We start from the raw sequence: 20,067 nt of genomic DNA on the forward strand, positions 1-20,067 counted from the left end.
TCACTGTGAGCATCATTCTATAGTTACTAACTTTAGTTATTAAACACCGAGAAAAAGGAAATATATAAATAGAATAAAAAGGATGCTTATTTTTCTAGTTGAAATTAAGGCTGTTTTCCATTTAGATATTTCACATAGAACTCTAAAGTATTTTTTCCTACTGTTAGATTGAGGAAGCATTTTCTGCTAAAAGGTAATTTTGGATCATTATAACATTAAGCTTTTATGAATATAATTTCTGAAGACAAGCTTGAAATCTTGAGCTTCTAAGCAAAACTCTCAGAAATCTATAATAATGAAAGAAAAACGTAGCTTGTTTCCTTCTTTCCTCCATGTAAGATGATATTTAAATGAGTATATTTTGTCATATTAATTATTATTCTCCTCTGTTTCCTTGAACGCTTCTCATCTTTCTGTATTGAGCACTCATTCATTTGTTCATTCACTCACAGTAAAATGTTTAATGAGAAACTCCTTCTAACGTTTTACCACTGGATGGAGGAGAGAGAACAGGAACCAGTTGCACACGTGGTTCGCGTTCCGATAGAAGCAGGTGCAGGGCGCAGGGGAGCCCAGACGAAGGGCCCCTTCCTCTCAGTGGCGAGGCCAGGGGTGGGTGCCAGCGGGGGCACCTGGGGTGGCTCCCCTCTCTCTGCTCCTGACCCCAAGTCCTCCTGGTTCTTCCTGGGCAGTGGCTTTTGCAGCTGCTCCCTTACTAGCCAGTCCCGCTCCAGTGCCCTAATCCTGGCTTTTAGTGTCGTTTGTTTGAATTGCTACATTAGTGTCTTATCTAGGTTTTCTTCCTCCATTTTCTTGTCCACTCAAGGCTTCCTATGTACTGTCAGTGACTGTTGCAAATATTCTTTGATTGATCTCCATTACCTCTGAAATGAAATCTGTATTTTATGTGTGGCATCCCTGAGTTTGTCCAAGTCCATAGCTTTGCCCATGTTTCTCACTTCTCCCATTCTGCCTTGTGTTTTCCTTTTTGGTTAAACCTAACAACTCAGCGTTCCCCTAACACACTGTGGACGTTCCTTCCTGTGGGCTTGCGCCGATAGTTTGCGTCCATCAGAGATGTCCCCTCACCCCCGCCCCACCCTACCTCTTGCCCATTCCTTCCTCGCTGAAACTTAGTTTGTTCCTCCTTTGTGCTCTCAAAGCACTTTTTGTTTTCTCATTGGCCATAATACAATTAGATTTATTTTAAAATATGTTTTGTTTCAATCTTAATTGGTGCCTTCAGTACAAGGTTGTTATCTTCATTTTTGCAGCTCCTTAACATCATTAAATGTGCATGCAGTTGATCCTTGACAATGTTTATTGAATTAAATTGGAGAGAAAAACTTGGCAGTTGGTGGAGAATATCTCTGGACTCTGACTCTTTGGTATTGTCCATTGTTTATGAACTTGACTGATGTTTTCGTTATTCCTAGACGTTCTCTGTACATGGCGTCCACTCCGTTTCCTTTGCACAAGAACCCATGTGGTGAATTCCTTTTTGATAGAATTAGAGGAGATGATCGCGCAAGGGCATAGTAATAAAACACTATGACTCATCCTCCTTTCCTTTCTCTGGTTTCCAGGCACTTCAGTAGCTCTGATCACGTGTTTGTTTTCTAATTTCTTTATTCTTCATTGTTTTTTCTAAAATCTAGTTCTGTTTTCATATTCTTTTTTTATATGTATCTTTTTATTGTAATCCCTGTAAAATTAATTTTTGCAAGAGATAACTTATTAGTTAAAAATATGCAAACTAAATAGGTATTCCTGGAATTCAGTTATTCAACTTCAGCCATGTGTTTAAGACTTAAATGTTCAGTTGAAACTGTGTATAAATATGCTGTTCTTCAGAACTTCAGAGTTCTCTGATAACATTTTATGAACACTCCTTGTAAAAGTTGCAGCGCTTTTGAAGCAGTAGGGGCTTCCACCACATCATACATCTGCTAACTTTAGGCCAGATTTTGGGATCACTTTAACCTCTTTGTCCCACACTGTCCAACATCTCTTTGGGTATAGTTATATCAGTGCTTGAGGTTTAGATTAGGAAAAAAGAACACAGATATTCTTTCAAGCCTTTAAATGAAAGTAACATAATGGACCATATTGTATACTGTTTTGTCTTTATTTCATAAATAAAAGCATTATCATAAAGTGCCTAAGTAGCTCTCAGATGACTGGGATGAGTAGTTATGAGAAAGCCCAACAGATCTATTAACGACAGGCTGAAGTGTGCTTTAGCGATTGATTCCATGGTAATATAATGTTCCCTGGGCAGAAGTGGGTGTTGAAATCAGGACAGTTGTATTTAAGCAAGGAACAAATCTCAGATTCATAGACTAGGACAATCAGTATCAGATACAAGAAAAGGGGAAAGAAAATGTTGTGGAATAATAAAATGGTGTATATATATTACTCAAGTGGCAGTTAACTATTTACCTCAAAATTGTTTAGAGTTTAAAAATGGACTTATACAGAGTCAAAAAAGGTAACTTGAGACAGGTGAAAATTGGAATTACAACACATCAAAACTTATGGAATGCATCAAAAGCTGCACCTTAAGAGAGAAGTTCTGAGCAATAAATGCCTACTCAAGAAAATCCTCAAATAAACAACCTAACTTTACACCTCAAGTAACTAGAAAAAGAAGAACAAATGAAGCTCAAAGTTAGTAGAAGGAAGGAAATAACAAAGATCAGGATAGAAATAAATGAAATAGGAGCATGAAAAGGATCATAACTATGAGTAAGTGGGATTTATTCCAGGTATATAAGGATGGTTCAGTATATGCAAATCATTGTAATATATCACATTAACAAAATGAAGTATAGAAATCATATGAGTATCTCAATAGATGCAGAGAGAGCATTTGACGAAGTCCAACATCCATTTATGATAAAAACTTCTAACAAAGTGGATATAGAAGGAATGTACCTCAACATAGTAAAGGCCATGAATGACAAGCCTTCAGCTGAAGTCACACTCACTGCTGTTGAAAGCTTTTGCTCTCTAAATGAAGGGTAAGATAAGGATGCCTGCTGGCACTGGTTTTACTCAACATACTATTGGAAGTCCTAGCCAGAGAATTTAGTCAAGAAGAAGAAATAAAAGGCATCCACATCAGAAAAGAAGAAGTAGGACTGTCTCTGTTTATAGCAGATGTGATACTATATATAGAATATCCTAAAGACTCCACCAGAAAACTGTTGGAAATAATAAGTGAATTCAGTAAACTTGCAGGATTCAAAATCTGTTGCTTTCTATACATTAATAACAAGGAAATTAAGAAAACAGGCCCATTTACAATTATATCAAAAAATAAAACACCTAGGAATAAATTTAACCAAAGAGATGAAAATACCTGTACACCAAAAACTGTAAGATATTAATGAAAGAAACTGATGAAACCACAAGTAAATTGAAAGATATTTCACATTCTTGGATTAGAAGAATTATTATTATTAAAATGTCCATAGTGCATGAAGCAATCTACAGATTCAGTGCAATCACTATCAAAATTATAGTGGCATTTTCCACAGACGTAGAGCAAGCAGTTCTAAAACTTGTACGGAACCACAGCAGACCCCGAAGGGCCAAAACAATCTTGAGAAAGAAAAACAAAGCTGGAGGCATTACATTCCCGGATTTCAAACCAAATTACCAGAGCTATAAGGACCAAAGCATCACTACGAACAAAGTTAGTGGAGGTGATAGAATTCCAGTTGAGCTATTTCAGATCCTAAAAGATGATGCTGTGAAAGTGCTGCACTCAATATGCTACCAAATTTGGAAAACTCAGCAGTGGCCACAGGACTAGAAAATGTCAGTTTTCATTCCAATCCCAAAGAAAGGCAATGCCAAAGAATATTCAAACTACCGCACAATTGCACTCATCTCACATGCTAGCAAAGTAATGCTCAGAATTCTCCAAGACAGACTTCAACAGTACATGAACCGTAATGTTCAAGTTGGATTTAGAAAAGGCAGAGGAACCAGAGATCAAATTGCCAACATCTGTTGAATCATTGAAAAAACAAGAAAGTTCCAGAAAAACATCTATTTCTGCCTTATTGACTGTGCCAAAAGCCTTTGACTGTGTGGATCACAATAAACTGTGGAAAATTCTTCAAGAGATGGGAATACCAGACCACCTGACCTGCCTCTTGAGAAACCTGTATGCAGGTCAGGAAGCATCAGTTAGAACTGGACGTGGAACAACAGACTGGTTGGTTCCAAATAGGAAAAGGAGTATGTCAAAGCTGTACATTGTCACCCTGCTTATTTAACTTATATCCAGAGTACATCATGAGAAATGCTGGGCTGGAGGAAGCACAAACTGGAATCAAGATTGCCAGGAGAAATATAAATAACCTCAGATATGCAGGTGACACCACCCTTATGGAAGAAAGTGAAGAAGAACTAAAGAGCCTCTTGATGAAAGTGAAAAAGGAGAGTGAAAAAGTTGGCTTAAAGCTCAGCATTCAGAAAACTAAGATCATGGCGTCTGGTCCCTTCATTTGTCACTTCATGGCAAATAGATGAGGAAACAGTGGAAACAGTGGCTGACTTTATTTTTCTGGGCTCCAAAATCACTGCAGATGGTGATTGCAGCCATGAAATTAAAAGACACTTACTCCTTGAAAGGAAAGTTATGACCAACCTAGATAGCATATTAAAAAGCAGATTCATTACTTTGTCAACAAGGGTCCATCTAGTCAAGGCTATGGTCTATCCAGTGGTCATGTATGAATGTGAGAGTTGGACTGTAAAGAAAGCTGAGTCCTGAAGAATTGATGCTTTTGAACTGTGGTGTTGGAGAAGACTTGAGAGTCCCTTGGACTGCAAGGAGATCCAACCAGTTCATCCTAAAGGAGATCAGTCCTGGGTGTTCATTGGAAGGACTGATGCTGAAGCTGAAACTCCAATACTTTGGCCACCTGATGCGAAGGGTTGACTCATTGGAAAAGACCCTGATGCTGGGAAAACTTGAAGGCAGGAGGAGAAGGGGACGACAGAGGATGAGATGGCTGGATGGCATCACCGACTCGATGGACGTGGGTTTGGGTAAACTCCGGAAGTTGGTGATGGACAGGGAGGCATGGCGTGCTGCGGTCCATGGGGTCAAAGAGTCGGACACAACTGAGCGACTGAACTGAACAGTTACATGAGGAATCTAAAAAAAAAAAAAGTTAGCAAGTTCATGGATAGAACAGATTGCTGGTTGCCTGAGGCTGGGAGTAGAGGAGGGCAGGCTGTGAGAGGAGCCGCGAGGCCACATCAGTTATGGAATAAGTGAGTGGCGGGAACGTCACATACAGCATGGCAGCTGTAGTTAATGATGCTGTATTGTGTGTTTGAAATTTTCTAGCAAAGTGAAACTTATAAGTTCTTACCACAAGAAAAAAATTCTGTAACTGTGTATGGTGATGGATGTTAATTAGACTTATTGTGGTGAACATCTTGCAAGGTATACAAATATCAGATTATTATGTTATATGCCTGAAATTAACATACTGTTGTATGGCAATTATATTGAGTTGGCCAAAAAGTTCCTTCTGTTTTTTTAAATTAAAAATAAAAGACACATTTTTCATTTTCACCAAGAACTTTATTGAACAGTGTATTCACCATTCTGTTCCACTACCTTCTGCCAGTTTTTAGGTAACTTCATAATTCCATCTTCCTAAAACGTTATTTTTTTGAGCAAAGAACTGTTTCAGGTGTCTTTTACAGTCTCCCAGGGAATTGAGATCTTTTTCCATTAAGAGAACTTTGTAAAACCCAAAATAAATGGAAATCCAAAGGTGGAATGTCTGGTGAATATGGTGGAGGAATCAGAACTACTCAGCCACGCTGTAACAGTTTTTGCCTGGTCATCAAACAAAGAAGTGCATCAGACATCCAGTCAAGAAGATTTTTTTCTGCTCAACTTATGTGGAACCCAAACATCAAAATGATTAGCATACCACACTGATATAACTGATTTTCAGCACTTGGTTTAGATAGTTTGAGCATGTCGGCTATCTCCTGCATGCTATAGCATAGATTGTTCTCAGTGGATGTGTCAGTTTGATCGCTGTCAACTTCAACAGGTCTATGTGACCGCAGAACACCGTCCAGTGAGAAATCTCCAGGATGAAACTTCACAAACCAGCTTTGACTCAGTTGATCAGTCACAGCAACTTCTGCATATGCTGCTTTTTTTTTTTTTTGCATTTCAGTTGCATTTTTTAATCTTTCTTGAAATAATAAAGCATAATATTCTGAAAATGTTGCTTATTTTCTTCTATCTTCAGTATTAAAATGACTACACAAAAATTCACCAATTTTGATTTTTTTTTTTAAACTCACCCTGACATGACAGCTGTCAACAATACAACCTAACAAAATTGTTTTGAATGAAGTTAAAGACAATTAAGCACTGCTAGAGCCATCTTACGAAAAAGACTGAATGAACCTTTTGGCCAACCCAGTACCTCAGTTTTTAAAAAGGGGCTTTTATCTCAAAGTAGAAGATGTTTTCAGAGAAATGTCGTCTTCAGTTCTTCCAATAAGATGGAGGCTCTGAGCATTTCCTGAGGTCACGTCAGCTGACACAGGCAATCTGGGTGTTGACTCACCAGCATCCTGCTGTGATTAGGCTTCAGACCGACTCTGCAGCCCGTTTAAGCGTCCAGACAGTGAATATGGGAATGCCGGCATCTCTTTTTCTAACCTATATAAACATGCGTGTGTGCATGTAACGTCGCCTTCTTGCATGCTTACTCTTAACAGATGTAATTTGTCTCTAATTCGTATCCTCAGGGTATGAATGGATGCTGGTCCTGTTTGTTTTAAATCGAATGCCTAATTTTTTAAAATGGTTGTTCTTAGGTTAAGATTGTATCGTGAAGCAGAGAAACAGTTTAAATCAGCCCTGAAGGAGCAGGAAATGGTAGATACATTTCTCTACTTGGCAAAAGTAAGTACTCTGAAATTGAGTGGAATTTGTCTTCTCTGGATAAATGTTTAAATTCCGACCAGCGTATGGGGAGAGTTGCCAGTTTCTTTAAGAACAGTTGACAAGTTAATGTATTCAGACTTAACTTTTTTCTTTTAATGGTAAGGGGAAAGGTGAGCACATACGGAGGATAACCATCTCAGGAAAAATTGGTTGCCGTGAAAAGTAAGACAGCCCCTTTGAAGTATTGCCCATTAGATCAGAAGAACATGCTACAGGTTTACTATCCCCAGGGGTCACAAGCCCCAGAGAGGTGTTTTTCTACAACACATTTATTTCCCGTGTCAGCAGACTATAGAGAACAGGATTGTTTTTATGTAGGTCCTTCACTTTTTGGCTCTGCCATTATAACAAAAACAGTATTTCCCCTTTATTGAGCACCTGCTCGGTGTAAGGTATTTTATCAAGTCTGTTTGGGTAATTTAGTTAAACTTTCTTAGCAACACCGCAGAGTGGGTTTCCTTTGTACTGTTAAGGAAAAGGATACTCGGGAGGGTACGTGCTGATGTGCAGTCTTACTTGCCTTTTGAGAGCCAGCATTCAAACCCAGGGGCTTCATTGGTGGCTCCGCAGCAAAGAGGCTGCCTGTCATTGCCGGAGACTCAGGAGACGGGGCTTCAGCCCCTGAGTCGGGCAGGTCCCCTCCAGATGGGAATGGCAACCCACTCCAGCATTCTTGCCAGGAAAGCCCCACGGACAGAGGAGCCCGGCGGGCTACAGTCCCTGGAGTCAGAGGCGAGTCCGCCACAGCTGAGCGACTAAAGCCCAGCAGTTCACACCCCGGACTTTCTGACTCTGCAGCGCCTGAGCCCCCTGCCACGGTAGAGGTGAGGGCAGCCTGCAACGCCCACTGCTGGCACCGGTGCCTTCTCCACCCTCACCGAGGCTACCTTCAGAGAAGCGTTTGATGAAGCGGTGCTTAGGACGTCACCTTGTACTGATGTATCTTTAAGAATTTCTTAAGTTTAAAAAGGGTTGTCAAGGAGGTTGAAAAGAAGATGAGACAGAGAAGGGAATGCATCTACTGCTGCTGCTGCTAAGTCGCTTCAGTCGTGTCTGACTCTGTGCGACCCCCTAGACGGCAGCCCGCCAGGCTCCCCGTCCCTGGGATTCTCCAGGCGAGAACGCTGGGGTGGGCTGCCATCGCCTTCTCCAAAAGGAAGTGCTACCACCTTCTAAATATGGTATGAATGTTAGCATGCTAACAGAAGCAAATGGAAGTTCTGCCATATAAACTTACTGTGCTAACTCAGCATGTTTATAGTGGTTTTTTAAAAAATGTCTGAAACTCTTAAGTGTCTTTATACGTTATATGTTAAATTCTAAAAAGGTTTCTAAACGTCACAGTAAAGTTTTCTGACAGCTTGAAATTATAATTCAGGTTACAGTATATGACTATTATCTTCTTAATTGATAATCACTTGCCATGTGGTTAAAAATGTACTTTTAAACTATTGTTAAATACATTGTTTGATTATTTTTTCATCAGTTGATTTGCTTAACTCTTTTGTTACCTATGTGACCATATAGGGTTACAGTTTACTTGTTTTTTTTTAATATGTGAAGGAATTATTGCTAAGTAATAGAGACCAAGCAGGTTTTAGGAACAATGTTATTTCTTATGATTTAAGCTTGTTAATTTAAGAATTATTAAATATTTTATATTCATACATGGAATTATATTATTTATTATATTTTAAAAAGCAATTCAGAAGCACGGAAGGTAAAAATTGAGAAGTTTTCATCCATGCCCTTTCCTCTAGCCTCCTTCTTCATCAGTAAACCCCCTAGGCAGTTTTGTGTGGCTCCATTTGGGCTTCTTCAAAGCACAGTCTAAACGTTTAGGAGGAAACAGAGGATCCAAGATCATGAAGGAAAAAAATGTCATAATCTTATGTTTCTATACATAAAGCTATAATTCTCATTTTAGAAACTCCTAGTAAGTTATGGTTTATCCACGCTGAATTTTCTCATTTCTAACTCAGTGGTGGGAACTGTTAAATGGGAGCATGGAGTGCTAACCCTCCCAACTCCCTGACCCTCTCCCTACACCTGTGTTTCCCGTCTGCTTCTCAGGGTTCTTCTCCCAAACCACGCTCTGCAGAGGCTTCCCCGCCGCTCCTTCTCAGACTTTCCCACGGGCCATGCCCTCTTTCTCCAGCGTCTTCACAGGCAGCCTCACAGTTAGTCCTTCATGCCCGCCTGTAGACACACTTACATCTGTTCCATCCTCAAAAAGACTTTCCCTTGATCCTCTCTTTTTTAAAAATTAATTTGTCTTAATTGGAGGATAATTGCTTTACAGTGTGTGATAGTTTTTGCCGTACATCTGCATCCCTTTCTGGTTACTGTCTAGTCTGTGTGACAATAGTAAGCCCACAGCAAGTGTTTGCTGGAGGAATAAATGAGTGAATGTGTCACATGCAGCATGAGGAGATAAAACTGTAACATCATTGTTGGAAATTGATCCTACATGTTTCTGAAAAATGTTTACTATAGTATCTAGGAGATAATTTGTTACTAATCTATAATTTTAAATTTGTCATAATGAATACTGTTATTTTAAAAAGCAGTACTTCTGTTGAAGTGTATCTTGGTTTTAGGTTTACATCTCACTGGATCAACCCGTGACTGCTATAAATCTTTTCAAACAAGGCTTAAACAAGTTTCCAGGAGAGGTAACCTTACTTTATGGAATTGCCAGGATCTATGAGGTAAGGTTCCTATCTTTCAAAAAGTTGATATAAAATTGAGGTTATATGCTACTTAAGTAAGTTCATAGTCCCTTGGGGTCTTATAAAGTGTAACAGGTTGTATAATTATGATTGTTGTCCAGTGATTTACCAACAGAGCAAGAGATTTTAGTGTATGCATTAAACAAACTTAAGTTTTTAAGATGAAGTATTTCAGACATACAGAAGGGTATAGAGAGTGGTGTGAGAGAAGAATTTAAATTAGCTCTTCCCTATGTATAGTTGGTTGTCCCAACATTAACTTAACCTTCTCTCCAGTCTGTAATGTCAAGCATCAGGCTTTTTTCTGTGTATATGGTAGACATATTCTGAGGTTTTCTCTTCTGTTCTATTGGTCTGCTTGTCTATCCTTGTACCCATATTACATCATGTTAACTCCTGTAGCTTTATTATACGTACTCTTTGGTAGGGTGCTTTGTTCATCTTCATTAGGAATGTCTTGGCTATTTTGGACTTTTACTTATTCTAATAAATTTTAGAGCCATTTTTGGCAAATTTCATGAAAAGCCCTATTGAGTTCTCCCTGCTGCCTAATTAAGATAGCTTCATAATAATTCTTGATATCAGGTTGGGAAAATTCTACCAGCTGTTCTTCACAATTGGGTATTCTTGGCCCTTTGCTCTTCCATAGAAAGAAACCCTGTTGGCATGTGGATTGGAATTGCATTGAATATAAGAATGAGGGGGGTGCCTTTCTTCCCACTGGGGTTCATGATATAACTGTCCATTTACTTAGGTCTTTTTCTTTTTTGTCCTTCAATGAATATTTTGTAATTATGAGGTTCAGTGATTTATTGGGTCTCAGGACTCAGCACACAGTTGTGCTCATAGCCATGGTTTTTTGTAGCAAAAGGGTACAAGGCAAAATCAGTAAAGGGAAAAGGCATGTGGGGCAAAGTTCAGAGGAAACCAGACACTGGCTTTCAAGAGTTCCCCTCTGCCGACTCCCGACCCCTGGTGGAGTCACAGAGGACACATTTGATTCTTCCTGCAAGTTGTGGCAACATGTATGAAGCACTGTCTGTCAGGGAAGTTCATTAGAGACATGGTGTCCATCACATAAAGAAGGCTGAGCCCTGAAGAACTGATACTTTCGAGCTGCGGTGCTGGAGAAGACTTGAGAGTGCCTTGGACCGCAAGGAGATCAAACCAGTCAATCTTAAAGGAGATCAGCCCTGAATATTCACTGAACGGGCTGATGCTGAAGCTCCACCTGATGCGAAGACCCGACTCATTGGAAAAGACCCCAATGCTGGGAAAGATTGAAGGGAGGAGGAGAAGGGGAAGACAGAGGATGAGAAGGTTGGATGGCATCGCCACCTCAGTGGACATGAGTTTGAGCAAGCTCCGGGAGACAGTGAAGAACAGGGAAGCCTGGTGTGCTGCAGTTCTTGGGGTTTCAGAGTTGGACGTGACTTAGCGACGGAGCAACAGCAGTCTGTTACCGGGGCTGTCCATAGACGCACCATCTGCCTGCCGGGTACCAGGACCCCAGGCTCCCAGAAGGAAGCAGGCGTCCATGCACCACATGCCCTGCAGTTTGCACAGTTCAGGTGTAGCGAGCCACGCTGTCCTTTGGGGAAGGTTTTGTATCAGCACAGGACACGAGCTGGGCTTCCCAGTGGCTCCAGCGGTAAGGAATCCGTGTGCCAGTGCCGGAGATGTGAGAGACGTGGGTTCGATCCCTGGGTCGGGAAGATCCCGTGGAGGAGGGCATGACGACCCAGTCCAGCGTTCTTGCCTGGAGGACCCCATGGACTGAGGAGCCTGGAGGGCTGTAGTCCGTAGGGTCACAAAGAGTCAGACGCGGTTGAAGCGACTTAGCACACGCGCACGCACACAGGGCCCTAGCCAAGGTCTGAGTCACTCACCAAGGGCCAGCTCTCAAGCAGGCCTTCCTGAGGGCAGCAGTCCCAGGCCTGCTGTGTTAGCTCTCTTCTGCATAGATGCGTTTGTAGGTAAAATTGGGAATGAACTGCTTTTTTTTCTCTTGTGTTTTCTATGGTCATTTCTGGTGAATGGGAATGTACTAATTTAAGTTGATTTGATACTAAAACTTGGCTAAATAGTCTTTTTAATAACTTATCATAGATTGTCTTAGATTTTCTAAGTAAAACAACCATCATCTGTGAATGTGGACAGTTTTATCTCTTAATTTCAATTATTTTACTTAAAAAAACCTTAGTGTTTAGGACCTTCCACTACAGTATTGAACAGAAGCATCTTTCTTCTCTTTTAAATTCCTTGAAATGCTGGGTATGATCTTTTAAAATTATTTTGTTAGAAAAAAGAATGGAAAGTGTTAGTAGTTGCCATACCTGGGTAGTAGTGTGTGAATGGTTTGTATTTTATTTTCCAGATTTTCTGTAATCAACATGTATTACTTGTAACATGAAAACAACAAATATTATCCTTAAATTGTTTAGAAATAGCTTCTCCTTGTGAAATGTAATTTTGATAAGCACATAAATAGAAACCTTTGACCGTTCTGTAAAAAAGCATTATCAGTATCTCTGTATCTTTAGTTGTGTGACCTTAAATTGAACATGAATGAAATTTTGACCAAGAAGCTTAGGAAGGAAATAAAATAGAATCAGTTTGAAAGCTGTGGAGTTCATAGTGCTGACTGTCTCGATGAGGTTGGAATTGTTTGTGCCTCTTGTTCCTTCTGCCCTTCTCAGGTGGGAGCTGCTGTTAGAAGGAACTGGCGGGAAGGATTCTTTCTAGGCTCCCATCACAGTGATCGTTGCAATGGCTGGGACAGGGAGCGGGTCTGGAGTGGATTCTTTGATCAGCCTCCTCCTTCCTTCCCCTGTTCTGGGTCTGGCCAGGACTTGGAGGAGCACATTCTTTTGTAAGGGTGACAGGGGAAGGCTTTGTGAGAAAAAGTAGAATCTGAATTTTTACTCAAAGAAGTGAAGAGAGAGCATCCTAGTTTTGAGGACGACATCATGTACAAATAGGGTGTCTGAGCTGAGCACAGACTTGGAACAGCGGGATGCAGCATTTCTGCTTGAATTTACATGGTTAATTTCACTTATGGCAAAGTTTGCCTTACAAAGATTTCCATTGTGTTCCTTTTCTCTTTATGTGACAGTGGATTGAGGGTTAATTAGTAGAGTTTGGTTCTTAGCCTTGGAGCTTACACAGCATGTGCCTTTAGGGATTTTTGTAGGTATATCATGCTTTTCTCTGGAGGGATTCTTTTCCTTTATGTTCTTTTTTTAAAATCACTTTCATTTTGATCTTGTTTCTTTTAAATGAACATGTTGTGCTGCCGATTATTTGTTGCTTGTTCTGTACAGAAGGTTGTTTAAAATGATTTATCCTTGCTAAATTTGGTTGTGGTTTTACTTTTTCTTGGAGCCTTTTGTTTATTCATTTGAAAGGCAGGCCTTTATTTGAACTATTCTGTGGTAAAAGGTTCAAATAAAGGCCTTCCTTGCTTCCCTGGTGGCTCAGATGGTAAAGAATCTGCCTGCAATGCGGGAGACCTGGGTTGGGTCCTGGGTTGGGAAGATCCCCTGGAGAAGGGAAAGCTACCCACTCCAGTATTCTGGCCTGGAGAATTTAATGGACAGAGGAGCCTGGCGGGTTACAGTTCAAGGAGTTGCAAAGAGTTGGACACGAATGAGTGGCTAAGCACAGCACGCTGCACGTGTTAAAAGGTGTTTGAAACTGAGTAATTACCCTAGGAAATATCGCTCTCATGAACAGTATTGTGTTCAGTATTGAACTTTACTGTGTATAGAAATGACTTTGGGAGTGTTTGAGAGTGAGGCCCGTCTTCCTCCTCCTGACGCACGCGTCCTGTAAAGGGGGATACAGGCTTTTGTCTGCTGAGCAAGCCCACTCGGTGATTTTGATATGTAACAGAGTTTGAGAGTCAGCAAAGTTCACTTCCCTAAGTTATTTACAGTTTTGTTTTAAATAACTAAAACTCTAATCCGTGTTAAATTAATTCTGTGGATTAGTTAAAAAAATAACCACTAATAGCTACTATAAAAATCACTTAAATGATACCAGGGTTGTTTATATACTTGAAGTGACATTTGTATGTTTGAAGATATTATTTTAAATCCACATTAATAAAATTTATCCTCAAGCTACTATAAACAATTCTGATGCTGGAATAGATCGAAGAAAAGACAGAATTAGAATCTGTGTGTATTCAATACCTATGAAAATTTATGTGATAAAGACTGTCTGTTAAACCAGCTGGTTTCCTGGATTGTTTAAGCTTCAAAATAGAGCTGGCTGAGTAGTGATTCCTTATACTGAAAGAACACATTGCTGGGAATTGCCTGGTGATCCAGTGGCTAAGATTCCATGCTCCCAATGCAAGGGGCCTGTGTTTGATCCCTGGTCAGGGAACTAGATCCCACATGCCTCAACTAAAGAGTTCAGATGCTACAACTAAAGGTTCTGCATGCTGCAATGAAGATCTATGGCAGCCTAATAAATAAATACTAAAAAAATAGAAAAGGAACCCATTGCTACCAGGTGACTCGAAGATTTAAAACTGTGAATGTTCCAGAAGAAAATACAGATGAATTATTTATATAAACTTGGGCTGGGGAAGACCTTTCTAAACATGATACTAATTCAGAAAGTCATAATAGAAAAAATTGATCAGTATGAGAACATAAAGGTTAAATTTTCTATACTGAAAAACGACAATACAAATAAAAGCAAACCCTAACCAAATAGGTAAAAACATCAAACAGGGAACATATTTGCCATACCTGGGACAGGGGAAAAAGGCTGCTTTTACTGTCTTCACTTTATGTGTTGCTCAGCAGTTGCTGGGTTTCAGGTGGTTTACAGATTGATGGGAGAATTGCACACTGACACATAAATATGCACATCCACGCTTATAACTCCTCATTTTGGTCAAGCACATAAACATGGAAACTGCGACAGGTGTTTCCTCAGAGCACTGGTGGGGGTAAAAGCAAGGAATGGCCCTTGTCCTTGCAGCCTACATGGTGACCTGTGGCCGCTCTCCACGCAGGTCGCCAGTGCAGAGCTGAGACAGCAGCCAGGCTCGAGCGGCAGTCCGGCGGCACCCCGCCCTTTCGTCCTGCTGCTGCTTAGCACACATGTGGAAGGACTCAAGCAAACCCCCTGTGCTTTTCCCCTGAAGGGAGTGTTCACAAACACGTGGCCCTCCTGGGCTGTGAGCGGAAGTCCGCGTCCGCGCGCGTTCTTTGTGTCGGAGAGGAGAGAGCAGGCAGCGCCCAGCGACCCTGCAGCCACAGCTGTCTCTCCAGCTCTCCTGAGCCCAGAGGGCGGGTTCCCACGCGGGTTCCCGCCCAAGCCCCTCACACACACAAACCAAGGATAAGCGGACAAGAGATGGGATAGCAGCGCTGACGAAAGGCACGGATCTGCAGTTTGCAGGAAAAGAAATGTGTAGTGTGTTGAGTGTCTAACCTCAGTGATAATTAAGGAAATGAAAATTAAAACAACAGTGTCACTTTTTACTTAATCAGGTTAACGAAGATGAGTAAGTTTCATGGCATTTAAGATTGTCAAGGGTGTAGAGGAACAATCGTCACATGTGGACATTATTGCTGGGAGCGTACACTGGTACAACCCATTTGGAGGCTGTTTATAGCTCCTTATGAGATTTTTAAATGTACATTTAAGTTTATTTAATATCAGCACATATTCTATAATAACAACTTCGAAATACTTCATATAAGGTTGTCAAAGACACATTGTGTGTGTATTCCATCGCTGAGTCGTGCCTAGCACTTTTGCGACCCCATCTAATGTAGCCCACCAGGCTCCTCTGGCCGTGGGATTCTCCAGGCGAGAGTACTGGAGTGGGTTGCCATGTCCTTCTCTAGGAGATCTTCCCGACCCAGGGATCAAACCCTCATCCCCTGCATTGGCAGGCAGATATTCTTCACCACTGAACCGGTGGGGAAGCCCCCCGAAACATGTTAGTTTCAGCCTAAAATTCCTAGAGATTATATAAATTAAGTCCATGACCATCAATCAAGTATGCAAACATTCTAAGGCATGTTAAAAAATTGAAGTATAATTGTTTACAATACTGTCTTAGTTTCAGGTATGCAAAGTGGAGACAGACTTACAGACATAGACAAACTTAGTGGTTACCAAAGGGAAGGGGGAGTGTTGTGGGGACAAGCTAGGAGTGTGAGGTTAACAGATGCAGACTTCTACGGCAATTTTATAGAGCCAAGAGCCTTGAAACAACTGACCGCTCGGGCTGGAGTCTTTGGATTGGGTATTACCACCTGTGGCAGACTGAATTTTCTGCCTCCCCACCCCGGCCCATTCTTACCTGGAAGCCCCAACCCCCTGTGTGAGGGTGTCTAGAAACGGCCTTGGGGAGATAATTAGAGTTAGATGAGCTCATGCGGGTGGGCCCTCATGATGGGAGTGAAAGTGAAAGTGAAGTTGCTCAGTCCTGTCCGACCCCACAGACTGTAGCCTACCAGGCTCCTCTGTCCATGGGATTCTCCAGGCAAGAATACTGGAGTGGGTTGCCATTTCCTTCTCCAGGGGAATCTTCCCAACCCAGGGATTGAACCCAGGTCTTGCGCATTGGGGGCAGACGCTTTAACCTCTGAGCCACCAGGGAAGACAGGTGCCTCTATAAGGCAAGACACCATTCCTTCCCTGCAAGCAGGATCATGAGTACCATTTTTCTGGATTCCATATGTATGCATTAATACAAGACATTTGTTTTTCTCTTTCTGACTTACTTCACTCTATTACAGGCTCTAGGTTTATCTGCCTCACTAGAAGTGACTCAAACTTGTTCTTTTTTATGCTGAGTAATACTCCGTTGTGTATATATATACACACACACATACCACAGATGTAGGGGATGGACTTGTGGGCACGGTGGGGAGGGAGAGAGTGGGATTTACACACTGCCACGTGTGAGATGGGTAGCTGGTGCGAGCTTGCTGTATGACGCAGGAAGCCCAGCCTGAGGCTCCGTGCCGACCCAGAGGGCTGGGGTGAGGGGAGCGGCGGAAGGTTCGGGAGGGAGGGGATAGATTTTTTATAATTATGGCTGGTTCGTGTGGTTGTATGGCAAAAACCAACACAACACTGTAAAAATACTTTTAAAAAGATACCGGAAAGCCCTTGAGCGCTTTCACGCTGTCTGTCCTCTCTCTCTCTCTCTCTCAAGCAAGGACGCAGTGAGAAGGTGACCCTCTCTAGCCAGGAGGAAGGTCCTCACTGAAACTCTGTGATGTCAGCTCTGTGACTTTGCACGTCCAGCCTCTGGAACTGTGAGAACATAAGTTTCTGTTGGTCAAGCCACTCAGACTATGGTATTTTGTCACGGCAGCCCGAGTAGATGAATACGCCACGTTGGGCACCTGTAGCACTGAGTGAAGCCTCGCGCTTTGGAGTGCTGGTGCTGCCTGCGTGTCCTCTTTGGAAAGACACCTATTCGGGCCTTCTCTCCATTTTTTAATTGGGCTACTTAATTTTTGATATTGCACTGGATGAACTGTTTATATATTTTGGATATGAGCCACTTATCAGTCATATAATTTGCATACATTTTCACCCATCCATTAAGTGGTTTTCATTCTGTCAGTGGTTTTCTTTGCTGGGCAAAAGTTTTTAAGGCTATTTAGGTCCCATTTGGTTATTTTTGTTTTTTTTTCCTTTGCTCTAGGAGACAGATCCAGAAAAAAGTAGCGCTGTGCTGTGTGTCAGAGAGTGTCCTGCCTGCGCTTTCTTGTAGGAGTTTTATGGTTTCTGCTCTTTCATCTTGGTCTTTAGTCCGTTTTGAGCTGCAGCCAGCAGGGCCTGCCTTCATCACCGTGCACAGGCTTCTCTTGTTGTGGAGCACAGGCTCCAGCATGTGGGCTCAGTAGCCGTGGCACACGGGCTTAGTTGCCCTGAAGCATATGAAATCTTCCCAGACCAGGGATCGAACCCCTGTCCTCTGTATAAGTCGGCAGATTCTTAACCACTGGACCACCAGTGGTTAAGTCCTCGACTTTATTTTTGAATATATGTGTGTGTGTGAGAAAATTTTCCAACTTCATTCTTTTATATGTAGTGCACCAGTTATTGAAGACACTGTCTTTTCTCCGTTGTATATTCTTGCCTCCTTTGTGTTAGCTTAATTGACCATAATAAGTATGTGGTTTTTATTTCTGGGCTCTCTGTTCCGTTGATCTATTATTATATGTCTTTTTTTGTGCCAGCACCACACTGTTTTGATTATTGTAGCTTTGTAGTGCAGTATCAAGTCAGTAAGCATGATTCCTCCAGCTCCTTATTCTTTCTTCAGATTGTTTTGACTATGCAGAATCTTTCTTGTCTCCATACGAATTTTAAAATTATTTGTTCCAGGCCTGTGAAAAATGCCATTGCTATTTTGATAGAGATGGAATTGAATCTGTAGATTGCCTTGGGTGGTATAGTCATTTTAACTGTATTGATTCTTCAAGTCTAAGAACATGCTGCATCTTTCCATCTGTTTGTGTTGTCTTCAATTTCTTTCATTAGTGTTGCAAAGTTTTCCTAGTATAGGTCTTTTACCTCCTTAGGTAAGTTTATTCCTAGTATTTTGTTGTTTTTTATGCAATGGTAAATGGGATGTTTCCTTAATTTCTCTTTCTGATAGTTTGTTGTTATGCATAGAAATGCAACAGATTTCTATATATACTTTTGTATCCTGAAGTGTCACCGACTTCATTGGTGAGCTCCAGGAGTTTTCTTGTGGTCTCTTTAGGAATTTCTATGTATATCATGTCATCTGTAAACAGTGATCGTTTACTTCTTCCTTTCCAATTTGGATTCCTTTCATTTCTTTTCCTTGTCTGGTTGCTGTGGCTAGGACTTCCAATACTAAGTTGAATAAAAGTGGTGAGAGTGGACCTCCTTCTCTTATTCCTGATCTTAGAGAAAATGCAAAACTCCTCAACAAAATAGTAACTAACTGAATCCAACAATACATTAAGAGGATCATATACCATCATCAAGCGGGATTTACCTCAGGGATGCAAGGATTTTTCAGTATTTGCAAATCAATTAATGTGATATCTGCATTTACAAATTGAAGAGTTAAAACCATATCTCAATAGATGCCAGAAAAGGCTTTTGAGAAAATCCAACATCCACTTATGATAAGAATTCTCCAGAAAGAGGTCATAGAGGGAACCTTCCTGAACATAATGAAGTCCATGTATGACAGACCCACAGCTAACATCAGACTTAATGATGAAAAGCTGAAAGGCCTTCCTCTAAGATAGGAAGTGTTCACGTGCTTGTCTTCCTACCAGATGTAACCTCCTCGAGGATAGTGTAGCTGTCTTTCTGTGTCCAAGGTGGATTGGTCCCAGGATACCCTTGGGTTGTCAAGATCTGTGGGCGCTGAAGTCCCTTATATAATGTGGCAGAGCATTTGCATATAACCTGCCCACATCTATCTTACACTTTATTTATTTAAAAATTTTTATCTGTCTGTGTTGGGTGTTAGTTGCTTCATGTGAGATCTTTCATTGTGGTGCGTGGGTTCTCTTGTTGCAGCACGTGGGCGTTGTTGCTCCACAGCCTGTGGGGTCTTAGTTCCCCAATCAGGAATTGAACCTGCACTCCCTGCATTGCAAGGAGGATTGGTAACCCCTGGACCTTTGGGAAGTCCCCATGTTTATACTTTAAATCACCTCTAGATGGCTTATAATGCCTAATGCAATACAAATGCTATGTAAATAGCTGGAGATACAAAGTAAATGGTATATAAATAATTTCCAGTGCAGCAAACTCAAGTTTTGCTTTTTTGGAACTTTCTGGAATTTTTTCCTAAATATTTTTGATCTGTGGCTCACCAAACTCATGAGTACGAAACTACAGATGGAGGGGTGATGACTGTAATTTTATCTTTTTGTTCACATTGTGTCCCCAGGGCCTAGAACAGAGTCTGGCTGTGGTAGGCTCTTAATAAATAATTGAATTGGAAAAAATACCGAGTTGAATAAAACAATGTAAACCAGTCATCATCATAACAATTTCTTGTTGAATATTAATACAGTATTGCTCTTCCCTTTTGATGGAGAATAGAAAATGAACAATATGTCGTCAGCCACTGAATACTACAAAGAGATTTTGAAACAAGACAATACCCATGTGGGAGCCATTGTGTTCATTGGGATTGACCACTTCTACGCTGAGCAGCCAGAAGTAGCTCTCCGGTTTTTCAGGTGCACTTTACCTTCAGTTTGTAGAACTGCTTTCCTGTGAAATGTGATTCGAAAAGTGATAAAGATAGAGTGAAGATGCAGGGAATTAATGTGTGGGCCA

At 41.1% G+C, this 20,067-nt stretch overlaps 1 protein-coding gene across 1 annotated transcript in view; it reads left to right on the forward strand.

Annotated features, from left to right (window-relative positions):
• Window positions 1-20,067, forward strand: part of TTC8 (tetratricopeptide repeat domain 8) — a 55,292-nt gene that overhangs the window by 27,584 nt on the left and 7,641 nt on the right. Inside the window, exons 8-10 of the mRNA XM_065941040.1 lie at window positions 6,877-6,964; window positions 9,607-9,717; window positions 19,828-19,967. Of these exons, the coding sequence (XP_065797112.1) occupies window positions 6,877-6,964; window positions 9,607-9,717; window positions 19,828-19,967 (339 nt within the window). The remainder of the gene's footprint in view (window positions 1-6,876; window positions 6,965-9,606; window positions 9,718-19,827; window positions 19,968-20,067) is intronic.

Source organism: Muntiacus reevesi, chromosome 7 (assembly GCF_963930625.1).
Source record: "Muntiacus reevesi chromosome 7, mMunRee1.1, whole genome shotgun sequence".
NCBI classification, from domain to species: domain Eukaryota; kingdom Metazoa; phylum Chordata; class Mammalia; order Artiodactyla; family Cervidae; genus Muntiacus; species Muntiacus reevesi.